This window comes from Rattus rattus, chromosome 1 (assembly GCF_011064425.1).
Source record: "Rattus rattus isolate New Zealand chromosome 1, Rrattus_CSIRO_v1, whole genome shotgun sequence".
Classification (NCBI taxonomy): Eukaryota; Metazoa; Chordata; class Mammalia; order Rodentia; family Muridae; genus Rattus; species Rattus rattus.
The window spans coordinates 197851941-197873039 of record NC_046154.1 but is presented as its reverse complement, the minus strand read 5'-3'; the positions used below and the strand labels follow the sequence as shown (position 1 = coordinate 197873039).

At 43.6% G+C, this 21099-nt stretch overlaps 1 protein-coding gene across 1 annotated transcript in view; it reads right to left on the bottom strand.

Annotated features, from left to right (window-relative positions):
- Positions 1 to 21099, bottom strand: part of Grip1 (glutamate receptor interacting protein 1) — a 383638-nt gene that overhangs the window by 177228 nt on the left and 185311 nt on the right. The window contains exon 2 of the mRNA XM_032912970.1: positions 3583 to 3663. Coding sequence (XP_032768861.1) covers positions 3583 to 3663 — 81 coding nt within the window. The remainder of the gene's footprint in view (positions 1 to 3582; positions 3664 to 21099) is intronic.

Genomic DNA, 21099 nt, shown 5'->3' with positions numbered 1-21099 from the left:
TTGTGAGCAGAACAACGAGCTTCTTTCTGATGAACAAGGTTCCTTGTATGGAGAGGGAGGCAAGCCAAATCAATACGACACCAACTGCAGGATTTGGGGTCTAATGCAAAGCCCCATCGCTCCCCTTACACAATAGACAGATATGATTAAAAATCTTGTCTTTAGGGAAAACCATAAGCTATTTCAAAATCTGTCAAATTCAAAGTTTGAACAGATTTTCAATATTTGTGCAACCCTTTAATTAGCCTAATTCCACTTTGCCTGTAGTCTGCCAACTGAAGGGCCTCAGATCAAAAGCTTTTTCATAAAGCTACATTTATGGCGTCTGTTAGCCCACAATACCTTTGAACCTAGAACTCATTTTATCTTTGAAATAAGATTCAAACTTCACTTCCTTATTTATTAATATTTTTTTTCAGAAGGTTACCTTTAAATGCAGCCTTCCCTGTCCCAGCACCAGACATGCCATCTCTTATTACCTTCACTGAAAATTTACCAAAGCTTATTCTAAAAGTCTAAAAAAAATACTTTTGCTTTTATATTTTATGCCATAATGGGCACTATTAAAAATGAGAAGTACACAAATAATATTAATAATGCATTTCCTTTCATCCAAAGCAAATGCATTTGGCTCCTGAGAGCTTCTTAATATGTTGCCTTCTTTTTTGGGAGCGAAAGGAGGGAGATGAAAGGCTTTAATGAAAGATCCATACGACTCATGATTATAAAGTAATTACTGTACTAATTTTGAGTATGTGGAGATATTGGGTTCTGAAGTAAATGAAAGATTATATTTCTGTGAACATTCAAAGTCACCCTTTTGGTACAGAGCAGCTCTATCTGCTAGGCCATGAGCATAGTGCAGCCCGCGTGACAGAATCTTACCTATGTACTGGATCTGTATTCTTAGATAACTTTCAAGCACCAGCTTCAATTGCCATAAAACATTTACAGACAATCCTAAGATGTTCATTCTGACCTTATCCTCTCCTACCCATCAAAGAAATCACTAACAGGAGTAAATTCAATGATCACCATTGGATCACTGGGTGTACATAGCTTTGTAGGCTGACTCGGGACATGCTACCCTTTGAAGGTTTCAGCCTCCCACTCTGAAGGAGCCAGTGAGGTAAAATGGCTCTGGGACAGCCCCTGCCTTGGGAGACATCTCTCCACAAAGACCAGAAGGTGGCTGGCAAGCCAAGACTGTCTTCTTAAGGAGGTACTGCTCTAAACATTCCTGCCCTGCTCAGAGGATGGCAATAAAACCCCAAGGGAAGTGGGATTGGAAGGTGAGCATAGGAGGAGAGAGTGGGGAAAGATGCAGAATTGAATCCAGCTTAGTCTACAGACCACTTTGGACTTTTCAACAGAAGCTTTGGCAAATCGTGAACTCGAGTTTACCAGGCCTCTTCCCCTGTCTATTTTCTCTCTAGGACTGTCCCAGAGCAAACATGGACATGGCAGGAGAATCGTCAAGATCTCTTGATGCTGGGTTACACCTCTTTGATCTAAGTGACTTCTTGCTAAGGTTCCGAGGCTGTGCCCTTCCTATTCCCAAACAAGGGTTTACAGGTGCTTTAAGGTGAGAGAACAAAGCAGTCTTAGAGTCCTAAGAATGCTTAGCCAGTCGGGGAGGAGTTAGGAGAAAGTTGTTTTCTGTGTAAGCAAGCTTTAGTAAGGAATGACTAACCATTCTCTGTCTGCTGGCTGTTCTTCTCTTTGATTAAGAATGGGGATTTTTTGAAGACCTGTTCCCTCTGGCCCTTGCTCTATGAGGGATGAACAAAACAAGGTTTCTCTGTGGTCAAATATCTAAAAAACAATGAAGCCTACAAGAAATTGTAATCCCAGCAACTTTTAAATCACACACACCTGGAAGAGCAAAAGTTCTGTAATAAAGCATCACGTGTGTGATAGGAAACAAAAGTTATGATTTATAAATCTGCTAACCCAATGAGTAATGTAAAAACATGGTTCAGTGACTTAGAGACAATGTCTGTCCCTTCAAGTAAGTTACAATTTAGTATGCGACATTAGAAAAATCCATGGAAGGAAACCCTGAACAACAGCCTGTGGGGTTTTGTCACTGTGACACATGCCTGCAATGACTACATAATAGAAGATGATTATATTTTGACTTGTGGCTTCCGAGGTCCCAGTCTGTGGGCATTTGGTTCCATTGGGTTTAAGCCCATGGTAAGGAATCCAGGGACAGAAAGCCAAACATCTCACATTCTTATTAACCACGAAGCTACAGTGTACTTCCCTAGTAGGCAAGGGCAGTGGGAAATCTCTCGTCTCTTCCTAGCAGAGGAACGCCAGTTACCAACAAAGATACAGAAGTCAAGGAGAGGGCAATACCGAGCTGACATTACTGACCTTCCAATACGGTATTTTCTTATGGCTGTGAACAGAGCTCAGACATGGCTGCTTCTAACTGTGACTGGCACTAAGGATGATGTTTCACAGACTGGAATAGACATCTTGGCACTGGGAGATGCCAACGAATTGCAGAATGGAAACCACTTCAGAGCCGTCAGTGTAGCAAAATAAGAAGATACAATGGACTCACGTCTGCTTCTAAACTATGAACTTTCTTAATAGCCCTAAAGCTTCAAACAAGACTAAATGCAATCACAGGCAACTGTTGGAAGAGCAGAGAGGAATCTTGAGCAAAGTCTCCCACAAACTAGCCTTGTCCTGTTCTTATTCAAATGCAACACCCTCTTTTCACCAATAGGCTGGCCAATCGCTTCAGCTGAATAGGGAACACGAGTCTGCCACTGCCTAAGAACCGAAACTACTCTAATGTCCTATAGCTTAGCTTTCATCATGCTTAATGAAATATACAAACAGGGTTTAAATGAGTCTTTAAGGCCTATGAATGCTTCTTGCCCCGCTCTTGTAGGCAGGTGCTTTTATAGACAGTCTTCTAATTATCAAGCTGAGATCATACTTTGGATTTCCTTCCCTCTTTAATTTGACAGTGCACATGCTCTTAGGCTTTTAGTTCTCAAACTACTGAAGCTTCCAAAATACTGGTTTTGAGGTAGAGAATTGTTAATAGAGTCCTCACAAATGGTTTATGTACAAAATTCCATTCATTGTCTCACAAGAGTCTACATCACGTTTTCCCAAGGAAACCAAGACCCAGAGGTTCGAAAGAGTTATCCAACAGAAGCAAACCAAGGTTGGAAGAAGGGAGAAGATAGGAAGTGTTTTTCCTCCACACGTACCATCAGCACACGGTTTTGCTCTGACAGGCACTTCAGTAAAGAAATGGACGCGTCCATAAACGCCATCCTGCTGAAACCAGACACACGACAAGTAAAAGACACTTGATATTAATTCTAGTTATTTTGCAAGGGGTTCCGTGGCAGCGGCAGGTTGCAAGATGAATCCTCGTAGGTCAGCAAGGTCGCCTGACCCAGTTTTTGATTATTGGTTATACAAGTTGTGTGGAGTGCAGTCTGTGCTCTTTGAATAACATGGGTACCAGGATGGAATCATTTAGGACCACCAAACAACAGGATTCAAAAATAAGTAAAACAGCCGAAATATCCAACAGTCTGGTCTAACCTGGGATGCTCTGTCTCCTCACAGCCAATGCTCCATCAGGCGGCTTTGTCTGGCTGGCAGATTTAGTGTAGGGACTCTCATCTGCAAAGGCACAATGAAGGGTGTGGTTAATTTCCATCCAGTTTCTAGCCTGGTGAAGACCTATAATGGTTTGCAATCCTTCCAGAGAGAGAAGTCATGAGGGGAGGAAAAGAGTTGATGACCTGAGTCCTACATTTGGGTGAGCATTTTAGGATGAGTGTGGATGCTTTGAATGTCAGTTCCTTCTTGAGAAAGAGGGACACCATTCTCAGGTACCCGTTAGAGTTGTAAGGATCGAAAGCTAAAATGTACATGGAGACTTCTTTTTTAACATTAGGAAGAGTGCTGATAGGCTCATCAATCCTCTGCCTGTCATGTAGATCCACCAATAGACAGTGAATATGTGTGACAGGAAGATAAAAGATTGAACGAAATGGCCCAGTGGACACGAAGAATAATCAGGGGGAGGAACAAAGAAGAGAAAATGCAGTATTTCAGAGAAGCAGATGAATGAGCATTAGTACTGCAGAAGGATGAAGATATCGGTTAGTAGGCTCTTGTTGGGAGCACGAGCAAGCATCCAGGGTGAAGCAGAGGGGTGGGGTCATTCCAAAGGTAAGATCGGAGAGGCAAAGAAATGGGAAGGAAAGATGGCTTGGGTACAAGAAGCTATGTATTGCAATAAGCCATTTCATTCTTTTAAAGAGTGGGTTAAAAACAAGCGATAGAGCAATAGAAAGTCAGGAGTAGTAGCGAATCAAAGAGCAACCGAGAAGATGGAGGGTTGAAGCTTCATGTACTTATGAGCGTTAGGGAAAAGGTTCAGTGACTGAGACACGAGGTGCCAAGACTGTGGAGGAGTCGGTCCACCAAATTATAAGTCAAGTCATTTGTTTCTGATTTCTTCGGAGTTGGAATCATGAGTGGTGACACAGGAGAGCTCGTGTTAGTGTTAGAATATGGAACAATGCTTCCTAGTTTGGATTGAAGCATCCCTGCGAATAGTGAAGGAGACAGCGGGAGTAAAACCTTAAGAGTCTTAAGAACAAGATTGATATGGCTTGAGGAAAAAAAAAATCATGTAAAATAATTACCCAGCACATTCTGTCAAGCTAGGTGACACAATGACACATGGGACATGTTTGTTATTGCTGTCATTGTTTTAACTGGAAATCATTAAAGGATTAAAAGGAATCATATCGTACATGGCAAACTATTAAACATAACAAGCATTTAATTCGGCAGCAAGGTTTATCATCGGAGGGCTGTGCACATTAATTCTCCCAACTAAGTGGTGTGTTTCCACGGCAAAGCGCTCATTTCTTCCCCGGGATGTGCATTTCCTGGAAATGATTCACGATTTCGTCATAAAAAAACGAGCAATGTCTTTATAAGCAATGACAAAAGATTAACACCGCGGCGATGGCAATTATCTTAAAAAATGGCAGGCACGTTTGTCTCATGCTCATATGCCATTGAGCACACAATTCTTTTCATTTCTTTCCAACCATAACAAAGCTAGCAGCTGTAGAGTACCAAGAGAATCAACAACACCATCCACACGCTTCTGAAGCAGCATCTTGAGACTTGGCGACTTCTCAGTGCAGGTACCGTGTTGAAAACAATGAGATAGCGTAAAACAAATCCAAGCATTTCGTCACGAAAGTGGCCACTTGTCCTACTGTCCATTCCCATCCGAAGAGGGCATGTGAGCTTCTCGTGCTGTTAGTTTAATAACCAGACACCATGTTTCTCACACAACAGTCGTTCAGACAGGCTGGGTCCCTGTGCAAATGTCTGAGATTCTACACAACACTGTTGCCATACTGTATCTCCTTTCCTTTAGCCACAATGTGGCAACTGCACATTTACAGAGACAGAGCACTGAGCCAAGGGGTGCCCATCACACCCCCCAGTCAGGAGCTGAGACTTAAATCTTCAGTTTTTAATTTGTCAGTAAGACCCTGGGTTAAACGTGGTGTTGGGGTTTCTTAAAGGGCAATAGGGATTTTCCCAGGAGACTCTTGGGTTATCTCTTCTTCATGCTCTATTTTAAAGAGACCATTAAAAAGAAAGAAAGAAAAAAAGAAAGAAATTCACCTTGTTTGCATTACAGAAGTAGTCAACCCCGTTAAATTGTTTTCTCATTTATATTTGAAAGCTATTTTTTTGATTTAGGGCTGAGATCCTCTAGTAAAAAGGTCGAAACTGAATGATTGGCCACCTGACCAGCATCTGGATAACCATTCCCAACCCACATCCTCCCTCTCAGAATCAAGCATGCCTTTCCCAAGCACAAGAGAAAGGAGATACTTATCCAGAACCCAAAAGCTGCATTGGTAAAATAATCATATGGGAAAAGTTCAGTATTTGAGTCGCAATGCCTACTGGGAGTGAGACTGGCAAAACACTTGTCATGAGCACTGTGCAGGGCTGAGCAGCAGAGACGCCTGGGACAGCTTAGGACAGATTAACTCAGTTACTAGGAAACCACCTGAGCAGTCACCCCTTCACCATACACGCAGCAGAGGCCCCATGGCCTCCAGCTGCTCAGCGCACAATGGACTGCGGCTCTCTTGAGGTGATTTAGCGAAACTCAGCGCAACTCAAATTTGGGAAGTGAAAAGTGAGAGAAGTCACAGGACAAGAGTCATATGTGTGTGTGTCTGTGTGTGTGTGTCTGTGTGTGTGTGTGTATTTATGTGCGTGTACCACATGAATGCTTTCCTCCTACTTCCTGCAGGCGCTATCAGTTCCCCTGGGACTGAAGTTACAGAGAGTTGTGAAAGTCTACATGGGTGCTGGGTCTTGAACCTGGGTTTTCTGGATGAGCAACAAGGGTTCTTAAGTGCTGATGAAACTTTCCAGCCTCTTATTTTACTTTTATATTTGTGTGTGTGCACACATGTGCATGGATCTGTCTGTCTGCATGTCTGTCTCTGTGTGTGCATGCTCCTGTCTGTCTGTCTGTCTGTCTGTGAGTCTGTGGGTCTGGATATGAGCACATGAGTACAGGTTTGCACAGAGTCCTGAAGAGGGATTTGAATCCCCTGGAGCTGGAATAACAGACAGTTGTGAGCCACCTGCTGTGGGTGTTGGGCACTGAGCCTTAGGCCCTCTACAAAAGCTGTGTGCTCTCTTAAACCCGAGCCATCTCTTCAGCTTGTGACCTTTAAATCCTGCATAGAAATGTATGGGAGTCTATGGAGGCTTCCAGCATGGTTCCTCACATGTGTATTGAAGCAGACTTGTATATTTATTCCTAGAATTTCATATTTAGATGACAATGTAAATAGCTTTTGAAATTTTATGGTTAATAGTGAAACCCAGAGAGGTTTATAGAAGGAAACACACTGAAACTGAACCTAGACTGAATTTCTTATTTTCCTATTCTCACTTTAAAAAAAAAAACCTTATTTCTTCTTTGATAGACAAAATTTTATAGTAAGGCCAATAGTAAGCCTGCATGCAAACATATGATGTGGTTTTTTTGTGCACAAAACCAAGAGACAGTGTGTACTGTGGGTCCTTCAAGCAGACATTGTGTGGTGTGGGTCCCTCAAACAGACATTGTGTGGTGTGGGTCCCTCCAGCAGACATTGTGTGGTGTGGGTCCCTCCAGCAGACATTTCGTGGTGTGGGTCCTGCCCATGGGAAAGCCTGGGAAGTGTGTGATCCTTCTCTACTGTGAAATATGTGCACATGCTCTTTCCTCCTCCTCCTCATTTCTGTGCATGAAGTGAATATTTAAAAAACGGCACAATTGAACCAATGCATAGGCTCCAAGTTACATTTAAAATTATTTGTGTGTGTGTGTGTGTGTGTGTGTGTGTGTGCGTGTGCGTGTGCATGTGTGCCAATAGAGGCCACAGGAGGGATCTACAGGAGTTGGAATTTCAGACAGTGGTGAGCTACCTGACAGAGATGCAGGGAGCCACACTCACTACTGCCACATTTCTACAGCCCCCTCAGATTTACCCATGAATCATAAAAATCTAAAAGGAACACCAATACAATTAATTGCTCCCCGGTATGGTCCTAAAAGAACCTTTGGGTATCTTTTAAGGTACATATGAATACTTTCCCTTTTTGTATTAGGGAGGCAACCACTTTATGAATTAAACATAGATCAAATATAAAATACATGAGTTCACTGCAGTCCTAGAACAGCATCTACAATAGGCATTCAGTGATACTTTGCTGGTAGACTATGGCGCATGAACAAGTGTGTCAGTATACCTCCTCCCACCTCTGTTTTTCTTTCTTTTTCTTGGGGAGGGGAATTGAGGTTTGTAGATTATCCCTGATAAGGTCCCATCGTTATCTGAATGCTATTACGAGCTGAAAACGGAATGTGACAGTCCAAACTACTCTTTCATTTTATGGCATGCTAGAGAGATGTGACTGGTTCTAAAGTTGATAGTAACTGTATGTTCTTTCACATTTATTTCAGTTTTTGAAAGGATCTGTCAAGCAATATTTGCTAACTGGTTTACATACTCGAACAAGGTCTTATGTAGTCCACATTGCTTCTGATTTGCTATGGAATTGAGCTGGCTTTGAACTCTGGGTGTTCCTGCTTCACCAGCTGAGTTCTGGAATTATGTGCAACACCATACCCAGAAAGCTATCTTAATGCCATTCCTTTGAATAAAGGACTTCTGACTTTCACGTCACATTCAACTTTCTCATAGACAGTAGATCCTATTAACAAGGGATCCTTTCAAAAGTCACCTTTGAGGCCAAACAGACGTTTAACCAATGAGCTATGGCTCACTGCGCAAATGTTGAAAGGGAAAATAAATGTTACCTAGGGTGTCAGAACAGCCAGCCTTCTCTAATGACATCTTTGTAACTCTATAATCACTGTCACACATGATGGCCTTCCACTGTCACGGGGGTTTGAATATTGTTAGTAATGGAGAACCACAAGGGTCCTTTGAGAGTCACTCCAGGAGGCTGTGGGGATGTACCTTCCATTGACACAGAGAATCAACATGGTGACAGATGTTCAAAGGGGTTTAGTTAAATATACACTAAGACCTCTGGCCCTCATGTCTTAGACAGGGTTACTATTGCTGTGCTAAAGCACCATGATCAAAGCAACTTGGGGAGGAAACAGTTTATTTGGCTAATGCTTCTATCTCACTGTTCATCATCGAAAGAAGTGTTCAGAGTAGCCTTATTTATAATAGCCAGAAGCTGGAAAGAACCCACATGTCCTTCAACAGAAGAATGGATACAGAAAATGTGGTACATTTACACAATGGAGTACTACTCAGCTATTAAAAACAATGACTTCATAAAATTCATTGGCAAATGGATGGAACTAGAAAATATCCTGAGTGAGGTAACCCAATCACAAAAACAAAAAAGAAAACAACAACAACAACAACAAAAAACCACACACATGGTGTGCACTCACTGATAAGTGGATATTATCCCAAAAGCTCAGAATACCTAAGATACAATCCACAGACCACATGAAGCTCAAGAAGTAGGAGGACCAAAGTGTGGATGCTTCAGTCCTTCTTAGAAGGGGGAACAAAATACTCATGGGAGGAAATACAGACATAAAGAGTGGAGCAGAGACTAAAATAAGGCCATCCAGAGACTGCCTCACCTGGGGATCCATCCCATATGCAGTCACCAACCCAGTCACTATTGCTGATACCAAGAATATGCTGACAGGAGCCTATATAGCTGTCTCCTGACAGTATCTCCTAGAGCCTTACTGATACAGATGAGGAAGCTCGCAGCCAACCACTGGACTGAACAAGGGGACCCCAATGGAGGAGTCAGAAAAGCACTAAAGGAGCTGAAGGGATTTGCAACCCATAGGAAGAACAACAATATCAACCAACCAGACCCCCCCAGAGCTCCCAGGGACTAAACCATCAACCAAACAGTACACATGGAGTGACCCATGGCTCCAGCCACATATGTAGCAGAGAATGGCCTGGTCAGACATCAATGGGAGGAGAGGCTTGGTTCTGGGGAGGCTTGATGCCCTAATGTAGGGGAATGCCAGGGCAGGGAGGCAGGAGTGGGTGGGTCAGGGAGCACCCTCATAGAAGCAGGGAGAGGGAGGATGGGATGGGGGTTTCCTGAGGGGAAACCGGGAAAAGGTATAACATTTGAAATGTATATAAGTAAAATATCCAATAAAAAAAAAAGAAGAAGAAGTCAGGACAAGAACTCAGACAGGGCAGGAACCTGGATGCAGGGCCTGATGCAGAGGCCATGGAGAGATAATGCTTACTGGCCTGTTTCACATGGCTTGCTCAGTCTACTTTCTTACAGAATCCAGAAGCAGCAGCCAGGCGATGGCTCCCCCTACAGTGAACAGGGCTCTCACCCATTGATGACTAATGAAGAAAACACCCTACAGGCTTGTCTGCCTACAGCCTGATCTTATGGAGGCATATTCTTAATGGATGCCCACCTTGGATGACTCCAGCTGTGTCAAGTTGACACAAAACTAGCTGGTACACCTCACCTGCCACAGTTTGGTCAGAGTATTCATGCGCAAAGCACAGGGAACAGTTCACCTGGCTTCATTGCTAGGCCAAGTGAAGCTGCTGCTTATCAACCTGAAAAGCGAGTAGTCGTCGTCTAAAGGGGATGGCTGCACAGAGCATCACGGAAAAAGCCCATGCTGGAGCTGGGAGGTTCATCCCATGGTGAGAAGGGGGCTCAGGTCCCTCACCTTATCGTACCCTTCAAGGATTGCCTGGCATCAAATCAGTGCCATTTCCAGGATCTGAGCCTCTCAAAACCGGATGTGACCATCGTTCAGGCCTGACTACTCTGGTGGTCATCGGGAGTTTTGTTGAAGAAAATAACATTTAATTTCCATTGGCTGAGACTAATCAGAACCATGCTAAACAATTTCTAGCAACTAATTATGCATCGCCGAGGCACCTGCTAAGCCAGCAGATCTCTTACCTTCTCGATTAGGGGGGAAAGATGTTTGGTGCACTTAAATGTTTCTGACCAACTCTCGGCAGGAGGAGGCAGGGAGCTCATGATACGAGGCTCACTCGAGCCTTTGGGAGGCAGAAGATAACACCGCCTTCCACAAAGGAGCACAGCAAAACCCACCGTGAAGGAAATCTGTCCCTTGAGCCCAATTAATGACCATGAGTTTTAGCACCTACTATGTGCAAAGTAAGGCAGGAAGTGAAGAAAAGATAATGGAAGCATAGGAAGATGATTCTCCTTAGAGGGAAACCAAGCCTGTGCAGAGGGAGGCGGTGGAGGTGGAAAAAGAGAGAATCACCACCATGGCTTGAAAGAGAATCTTGCGATCTGAAAAGAGAAAAGTAAGCTTTTGTCTACATCCATTGTGATTTTTTTTCTTGAGCTGTGGTTCTATAGATCTCGCTCCTGTTGCCCAAGAACGTAGTGTGGTTGTTTCTTTCTCTTGTGCCCTTATCTTCCAGTTCAGCTCTCACTACAATGGTGGTTTGATGAGAACCTCAAAATCTTAAGATTTCCTGGAAAATAGCTTTGAAAAGATCTGGGTGGCAGAATTGGTGACCTAGGTCTTTCTCTTCTTGTTAAAGAGCTGTGTAAGGTGGATCCACAGGAGCTAAAGTTTAAACTCAAGGAGACGACCTCATATCTCTCTACAAATCTCAGTCGCTCATCGTTTTTCCCAGTGAAAACAATTCTGTTTCGCTTGGGACAAGTCAAGGCTACCCTACGCATCTACCTGGCTACCCTACCTGGCTTTCTTAGTTTCCCCAGGTTTCAGCAATACTGCTTAGGCATGTGGGGACAACAGCCCAACAACAGCCAAAAATACCTACTGGTATTGAACCATTAGGAATGAGTTGTCTCTTCGCCATTCTGATTAAGCCTTCTACACAGCTACTTTTAAAGCAGAAGTGAACAGCAATGAGCTGAATTTGATGGTAGGAGGTGAGGTAATATTCTCCTCCATCATGATCTCTCTCCTATTAAGAAAAGATTTTCTCACTTCATCCACCCCTTCTCCCTCCTGCCTCTTGTCATTAATTTCACATCTGCATGACATTAATGTCCACCGTGACTCTGCAGGTTTCATTAGAGTTTCTAATTCAGAGACAGATGTGCTTTACAGTCTTAGGGGATCAGGGCCTAAACTTATAGACATTAAAAAGAAAAATGCATCCTCCAAACAGCACAGCTTCATCTTAAAAACAAAGGCAACTCGAACAGGGAAAAGCCATCAAGGCCTCAACACTACACAAAGAACAAGAAGCAAATGGGTAAAGCTAGGACCAGGGGAGGGAGGTCCACTCCAGGGAAGAGCACAGCAATTGGTCATCCTGTGCCAAATGGTTTGCCCTGAAAACATACCTACAGGTAGCATTATGTAAACCTAGCTGGTTATATTTAGAACATATATGTAGATACATATGCCTTTCTATCTCATACGCACACACACACATACATGCAGAAGCCTTAGCGAAGAGGACATAGATTTGAAGACGAACAGAAAGGAGCATATGTGGGGCTTTAGAGGGAGTAACAGGAAGGAAGAAATATTATAATGAAATTAGAGTCTCAAAAGGTGCAAGAAGAAAGCTAATTAAGAAAGGTGCGCTCCGTTCTTCACAAGGCTAGGCTGTCTTCTAAGCTATGTTGCTCTTAGCCATATGGTCATTTGTGTGGTTTAGTGTGGCATGTGCCCCACAGGCTTACATGCTGGGGACTTGATTGCTAGCTCACTGGCTCCTGAGAAACGAATGGATCCGGAGAACTCCGACCTCATCACTGGAAAAAGCCTCTGGTAAGCTTATGATAGTGGCGTGATGGAAAAGAGATGGAAAATAGGTAGTGTGGTCTAATTAGAGGGAGCCACTGGGGCACGGCGTCTTCCCCTGTTGTCTCTGACTTCTTGTCAGCCATAAACCGAGCTGCTTTGCTCCACTGTGGATTCCTGTTCCACAGTGTCCTGTGCAAGCACACGGGATCACATGCAACAAACCACAACCATGAACCCTAATAAGCCCTTTCTTCATTAAAACTGTTTCTCCCCAGTGTCATGCTGAAGCTAACACTACTTCAGCAATTAAGCTTTTCAGCTAAGAACAACTTCAACTGTGCATGCCACATTGCTGTATGTCCATCTTTCAAGACCAATGTTCTGCTTTCCTGTTCTGTTTTCTAACTCACTGCATCTCAAAATAAGGTCCTTGGGCAACCTGTATGAGTAGATACTAGACGGTTGTCAAAGGTGTAGAACTCCAGATCCTACCAACCTATGGAATCAGTGTTTGACCAAAACTCCAGATGACTCATGCAGTCATTAATGTCTAAAGCTCTGCTCCTATTGGTGTGTCCATCATCAAGTAACTTCAGAGGCAGCAAGAGGTCACCTGGCCTGCCTCACCTGATGATGTACACGGACACCCACAAAGGAGTTAGTAAACCGATACCAGTGACCTGAATAGGCCTCTCTAGGCCTCTGGGATAGTGACTGTCAACTTGATTATGGAATTAGTTCTTCAAATGAAGTTAAGACTGCATAACATTCTAGAGTTTGAGTGAATCCTGCTATCCCTTTATTCAATTTAAACTTTTCAAAAGTTCTACGGGGGTTAAGTTCAGGAGTGAGGTTAATTCTGATCAAATTGCCAGTGAGGACTATAATATTAATAAACATTTCTGTGCCAAGACTAAGTAGCATTGAGTTATCATGCCCTCCCTAGTAAAGCACAAATGAACATGGACATTCAGTCCTGCTTATGACGGGGCCAGGGGTAAAGACTTCCTCACACCATCTCTACCTCTTGCCCTTCCACACAGCCTAATCACAGTTCTCTTAGAAGTGGGAAGGTTTCCAACATACTCCCTCCCTCCTCTTAGAATGGTGTACATGGACAAAGAAGACGGTTGTGGCCCTGAACATCTTGTAGACCTCGTGGAAGTGGCCTGTGGTAACTCTACTCCTTGATATTGCAGGCCTTTTGGAAGGGGAGTCTCTTTAGCTGGGTTAATTTCTAAGTCCTTTCTGAAATTAATGAGCATGAAATTGCACATTTTCTGCCCCTGGCATTTCTATTGCTAAATGTTTGAGCCACAAATGAGAACTCCTTGCTTCTTGATGTAGTTTCCACTAAGGAGAGAAGAAGATAGTTCTAAGGAGAGAAGAAGTAGTTGGGCCTCTGCAGATTTGTCTCATCAAAGAATCAACAACATTCTAGAGGGCTGGACTGTCCCCGGTGAGACCCGCTTTCTTCAGGATATGGGTTGTTTCTTTAATAGCTTAAATTCAGCACACATTCCCCGTTCTTTGTATGTAGTAGGTACTGTACACGTTAAGCCTTTGACTTATCAGTTAGATGATTCCAGATGGCATGCTCATGATTTCCCACAGTTCAATGAATACTCAAGGAGTCAACAGATTTGCAGTAGAATGAAAATCTGATGGAAAGTATGAATTGCCTCAGAGTAGCTCCTCTGGGCTACTCAAAGCTGCATTTTAAATGTATGTCTAAGAAGCACTTCACTCTTCAGGGAAAGAGGTATTCACCTACATCGATATAAACAGGTTTGATCCAGCCTGTGAGATAGCTCAGTAGGTAAAGGCCTTGCTCCCAAGCCTGGCAACCCAAGTTTGACGTCTAAAACCCCTGCATCCACATATGGCAGGTGCCCTTCCCAACCAAACAAGTAAATGAATTTAATAAAACACTAGGCACTTACTCTATGGCAGCACAAATCTAAGACCTTTCTATATAATTGGATTTTTCTTTTGTCATGAGAACTCCGTTCAATTTCAAATTGCAAAATGCCTAAGTTTATTTTATCAAAGAAATGTTAGGCTTAAGGGATAACTTGCCATCATTTATCCTAAGCTGTATATTCCTTGGCAAGTGACAGGAAGCTGCTCTTATACCTTATCCTAGGGCAGTGTGGGTATATTAAGTGCCCTATCCTGTGAGCACCTAGCATTTTATCACTACAGGAACAAGGGCCTTGCCGATGTGGTGCCGTGAAGCTTGCTACAGATGAACTTTTGTGCCCAGGTTTACTATGCAACAAAGGGCACAGACAAAACATTTACACACATGGCTTGTAGATCTTCTTTTGAAAATAGCAATATGCTGTTTGGTAAGTTTCCATACACTCTCTGGAGAATTCTATTTGTGAGGACAAAGAGACACACCCTTCACATTGTAGCCACTACATCTGTGAGTATTCTGTGTCCTACATGTTAGGACAATGTTTGATAATCTCCTGAAATTTCAGTTTAGAGAGTCATCTCACTAAATGTCTGGATCATACAACTTTGCTACAAAGCCGTCATGATTTAATTTATGATACAATATTCAAGGGTCTTTCTAGTACATACAACAGATCTTTTGAAAGAATACCTTTTACCTAAGAGGCTCGGAGAGTTTTAGGAGATGGAACCGTCTGACTGTATACCTCTCTGTCCTGCTCTGTGCCACTCTTCTCTACTGACCGAGCATTTGTGAGCATTTCCCACAAGTGGTTTATAATCCTTAACTGCATAAATGCAGGACACTCTCTTTTCTCCTTTAATATTCTAGACATTACCCATTGTCCATTCCCAATGCTCCAGGCCCATTGCCCACTGTCCACAGCCTATTGACTATAGTATTTCAAACTTTTCATTAGGGCTCCTGAAGCCAGAGGTGTGAATACATCTTAGATAAGGTGATGTCCACCACAGGCGTGGATAGTGTGACATCCACCACAGGCACGGATAGAGTGGTCATAAGGGGGTGTGACCCATTCCCTCCTTAGGCGCTCTAAGCCTAATGCAACAATCACGTGGGCTCCAGAGCAGGGGTGTGTAGCTCAGCTGAAGACCCGGGAGCTGGGCGTGCAGCCGAATCACTGAGCAGACTGCCTGGGTTCCATTAGAGACTCCACAGTGATCATTAAGACCCAGGGTGATTAATACCATGGCCATGTTACCCCCAAATCGTCATCTCTCTTGGTTTTTAGATAACTTCAGGACACACTTCTGAACTTACTTTATTTTTAAAGATTTTTTTTGTTTTGAAAAGTTTATGATTTGGACTAGAGAGATGATGGCTCTGCTATTCTTACAGAGGACCAGGGTTCAGCTCTTAGCATCCACATGGTAGATTACAACTGTCTGCAACGCCGGGGCCAGGAGATCTGACACCTCTTCTGGCTTCCACGGCCACCACCACCACCACCCACCACCACCACCACCCACCCCCACCACACACACACACACACACACACACACAGAGATAGACAAACACACACACAGCACATACCAACATGCAAGCAAAATACACATACACACAAAATGAATAAATCTTAAAAAGTAAAGCAAATCCCCCAATTTACGCCCAGTTTCTAAGCGTGTGTCCCCATCACTGCATGCCGCGTCAGAACACTTATTTGCTTGTCCTACATTGGAAAGGAGGGCAGAAGTCGCATCCAAGGCCCTGAGAATAATGCATTTCACACACTGGAGTTGTCACGTATTTTTCTTTGTTAACTCATCTCCAGGTCAAGCCAGAGCAGATGACTGCTTGTCAAACAGATGACCTGCGTTTTGTCATGCCCGATTAAAGCAGGATTTACTCGTCTGTCAGAATCAAGGTAGCCTGGTTTCTGTTATTTAAAGCCATACTCTAGATACCCTCTGGTTTTACAGTAAGAGACTGATTATACAGATAAAAAACCTTACAAGAGCGTGAAGACAGAAATACACTTTTTAAACGAGAGACTCTAGAGCTGTTTCTAACTCACTAGGACTTCACTGGCGTGCAATAGTGTGTGTTGCTCCACGCGTGGTCTTGAATGAGCTCCCGATCCTTCTGGAGCTTTGGCTGCCTGTTATTAAATGCTGACCTCACAGCATTCCCTTGAGGATTGAATACAACAGTATTAATTATGTGCCCGGATTCGAACCACCACTGCTCAGAGGGTAAAGCTCTCTTCTATCTAGTGGGAAAAGAACCAGAGTGATCTGCAGGAGCCAGCTGTATTCTCTGACAACCACAGATACCCTTTCTGAACACTGCCTCCCAGTAGGAATTCCTTGAAAGTGGATTTGACTTTGTAATCATCACTATTATAGCCCCAGTGATTCAACATGAGAAAACTTAACCTTGGGGAAATTAAAAACCTACCCCAGGCCAAACAGCTAACAAGAGTCAGAGACAGGATTTGAACTCATGCCTGCCTAACTACATGGGCTGTTCCTTTCCAAATGCTGCCACGGTGACTCATCGTGAATCATTCACAGCAAACGATTGTGGGAGGGAAGGAAAAATAAATGGAATCATGCCTCTGTCGACCCATTTTCCCACTGCCCGACTCGGGACCTCCACTTTCCATCATCAAAATAAAGAGATATGATATATAATTTTTTAATGCTGTGGGCAAACTGCATGCTGAGTTGTTAGCTGGAAAACGCATCTGATATTAAATGGTCCATTGTAACTCGATTTGTCAGCAGCAAAGTGAAAAAAAAAAAAGATTAAGATCCAGGTACCTAGATTTAATAGTCCAAAAAATTTCAAATTATCTTCATTTGCTTCGGAGACAAATTATTCAGATGTAGAACTTCCCCCACGAATTACTTGCTCGCCTGCCTCTCCTTGGGTTCTGTCTCCCTCATCAGCTTCACTCTTTCTTCCCATAAATCTTGCCCGAACAAAAGATTTTAGCTCGTATGCTTAATTAGGACGAACGGGGGAAATGCGTTTCAGTGCCACCGAACATGAGCGTTTGCTTCACAATGATTCCTCAGCGCTCTTTTCAGTAGCACCCTTCCGGCTCTCCCATTAGCAAGCCACCAGCAATTACAAACACCCAGAGTGGGAGGGACCTTTGCTTCCATCACTGTTCCTCAGCTCCATTACTGGACTTCGGATCTGCTTTGGGACACTTCAATTATGAATGTAATCATGCACAACTGTATCAGATTCTATTAGCAGGAACACCTCAGAGGAGGTCCGCTTATGAGAACGGAAGCTTGCTTGAGTCTACCTCCTGTGGCCTGTCACCTGCCTCCAGGCACCTCAAAATTACAAAGTCACAGCTTCACAAGAGCACTCCCATGCATTTAATTTTTAGCCATGTTGCATGTGAAAGCAAGATTTATTTTTAATAAATAGCGGACAATATGGATAGGCAAATCATTCAGGGCCATTGTCATAAACATTGTTTCCATCTCTTGGTGAGCTGCATATCAGGGTCATGTGAGAAATACAGGAAGGAAGAAGTATATATACATACATACATGTGCTTATACATTAAAAACAGACCCACATAGGTACATACACTTCACATAGTCTTTAACATTTCTATTTCTAAGCAGTACTAAGGAAAGTACACAAGAGACCTCAGAAATGCAATATATCCCCACAATTCCATTCTTCAGGACAAGTCACAACAGGCAGAAGAATCACCAACTTCATCTGGTGATTTCTTCTGGAACCCATAGTAAAAGTTTAAAGGCAACAGCAAATGCTAAGAAGAGAGTGAGTTCCAGGAACTTCCAAATTGCAGAAAATGTATGAGAAACATAATCAAAGGCATTGGAATCCTACAGTAAATATATCTACATGATATCCAGAGATGCTATAAGAAAAAAAAGTAGCTCGGCTTAGAGAGTCCTCAAAACTGAAGCACATGTGGTACAATTCTGCAACTTGCAGCATAAAGCAGTTATGTGGGAAATCAGTTCATCTCAGTGACCCAAACTGAACAAATGACGCACCATAGAGCAGGCATTGAACACATGCACTGCCCACGGCATAAAGTAGCTGCAAAGGATATGCGTTTGGGTACCGTGGTGGTTTGAATGAAAACAGCCCCCCCCCCCCAGAGGCCCAGAGGGAATGGCACTGTTAGTAGGCGTGGCCTTGTTAGAGGAAGTGTGTCACTCAGGGTGGGCTTTGAGGTTTCAGATGCTCAAGCCAGGTCCAGAGTCACTCTCTCTTTTTCTGCTGCCTGTGGATCCAGATGTGGAACTCTCAGCCACCTCTCCTGCACGTCTGCCTGTATATTGTCAAATCTTCCTGTGAGGATGATAATATACGAAACCTCTGAAACTGTAAGGCAGCCCCAGGTAAATGTTTTCCTGTAAGAGTTGCATTGGTCATGGTCTTTCTTCACAGGAATACGTAGGTTGATGTCAAGGTGACGTGATTGGACAGTAGAGAGTAGGGCGGAGACAAAGTTTTTGTAAGGCGGGAGAGAGGAGGAAGGAGGAGATCAAATGGAGTCTATGGAGGAGGATGGCTCAGATTTAGGTGAACTAGATCGATTTTATCTTGTCTAGGTGGGCGGTTTATATCTTTATCAGTTGGCAGTGAATTTATTGTGTGGATGAATTATGGGTTGAGAATTTAACATGTAAATCTAATTGCTAAATTACAAGTTTCTGGAACTTTGATTTTACAGGGCTAAAAAGGACAGCGTGTGAAAGAAATGGCTGAGAGCGTGTTGTTGGATCGTGCGGATCTGGTTCTGTTGCCCACGTGGAGTGAGAATGTGCAAGGGCCTGCAGAACAAGATGTGTGTGTGTGTGTGTGTGTGTGTGTGTGTGTGTGTGTGAGAGGGGTGTGTGTGTGTGAGGCATGGTAACTACTACCTAGGGAACCTTGCAGAGAGGGCAGCTAAAAGGGAGATAGCCGGAAGAGGGCAGCTTTCAGACAGTGTGGTGGAGTACCAGTCAGAGTGAAGGGATCCAGCTCATGGGAACTGATAGAAAACATTCCTTTTTAAACTTTTACCACAGCAGGAATAGAAAGTAAAGTCTGTGGTGAGGTTAAACATTGCCCTCCACTTTTCTCTAGTGTGAAAACTTCAGCCTTTATTGGCACCTATTTGGCTTACGACAATGTTAAGGAAACGTTCAGTATTTATTGAGGTAGAAAGAGTGAACACTGCAGAGTGGCTGGTGTGGGTACAGTAAAGCTCAGATATTGGCTTCTTGTACTGCTTGAAATAAGCGAGGTATTTGTGCCTTGTCTAAAGCTATCACATTTGAATAACTGGACATCAGAAAGCTGACCCATGTAAGGATTTCCAATGCTGCTCGGCCAGTGCCTTTTCTGGAGGAGATGGCTTCCAGGCGTCTCCTTTTGTACTATGACTAGCAGAAATTTTAGCAAAAGATATCAGTTAAATTAGAAAGATTCTTTAAAAAAAAATGAACGGGATAGAAAGCTTTGTCGTTTTGGCTAAACATTTACAAACACAGTAGAAATGAAGGATGTTCGTTAAACATGGCAGCGAAATATGGGGAAGTCTCAAGCAAACTGCATAATTAAACCATCTTTTCCCACTTTCTTTAGTTTACTTGCTTGCTGACCCTGGAACTTCCTTCTTGCATCACAAAGCTGCAGAGCTGAGATGAGGTGGAAGCCCAAGCAGAAGGCTCAGTCTACACAAGAAAGAACACGGTCTCACTCGCTGTTAGGCACACAGCTTGGGGAACCGTATGCACATTCACAATGTGAGCTCTACTCATGTAGACTGCCAGTCATGGACAGCAATGCAGGGGTCGCACATACACAGAGGGCACGCGCTCACCCCAGGGGCTTTCCTCTGTCACCAGCGTTGGTAAGCTAATTGGAGAGACACAAGAGACGTAGCTCTACTTTCCCATGCATAGGACCTGAGGATGATGCACTGACAAGGTGCCAGTGTGTGTGATTTTACCACGTGAATGCCATGCTTGGTGTTCCTCATTAGCTCAGACCTCACTGACTGCAGACAGTTTGAAATAAGAGTATGAAATCTCTTTCAGAGACAGCTGAAACTCAAATAGGGGAAAGCACTTTTTCCTTCTATTATTTTTTTCTTTTATTAAATATTTTTTTATTTACATTTCAAATGTTATCCCTTTTCCCAGTTTCCCCTCCAGAAACCCAATATCCCATCCTACCCTCCCCCACCCCTGCTTCTATGAGGGTACTCCCCCACCCAACCATCCACCCACTCCCTCCAGCCTCTCTGCCCTGACATTTCCCTACACTGAGGCATCGAGCCTTGATAGGACCAAGAGCCTCTCCTCCCATTGATGCCTGACAAGGCCATCCTCTGCTACATATATGACTGGAGTCATGGGTCTGTTCATGTGTACTCTTTGGATGGTGGTTTAGTCCCTGGGAGCTCTGTTTGGTTGTTATTGTTGTTCTTATGGGGTTGCAAACCCCTTCAGCTCCTTCAGTCCTTTCTCTAAATCCTCCAGTGGGGAGCCCATTCTCATTCCAATGGTTGGCTTTGTGCATTCGCCTCTGAATTTGTCATGCTCTGGCAGAGCCTCTCAGGAGACATCTATATCATGCTCCTGTCAGCATGCACTTCTTGACATCCGCAACAGCCACTGGGTTTGGTGTCTGTATATGGGATGGATCCTCAGGCGGGGCAGTCACTGGATGGCCTTTCCTTCAGTCTCTGCTCCATACTTTGTCTCTGTCTTTCCTCCCGTGAGCATTTTGTAACCCCTTCTAAGAAGGACTGAAGCCTCCATAC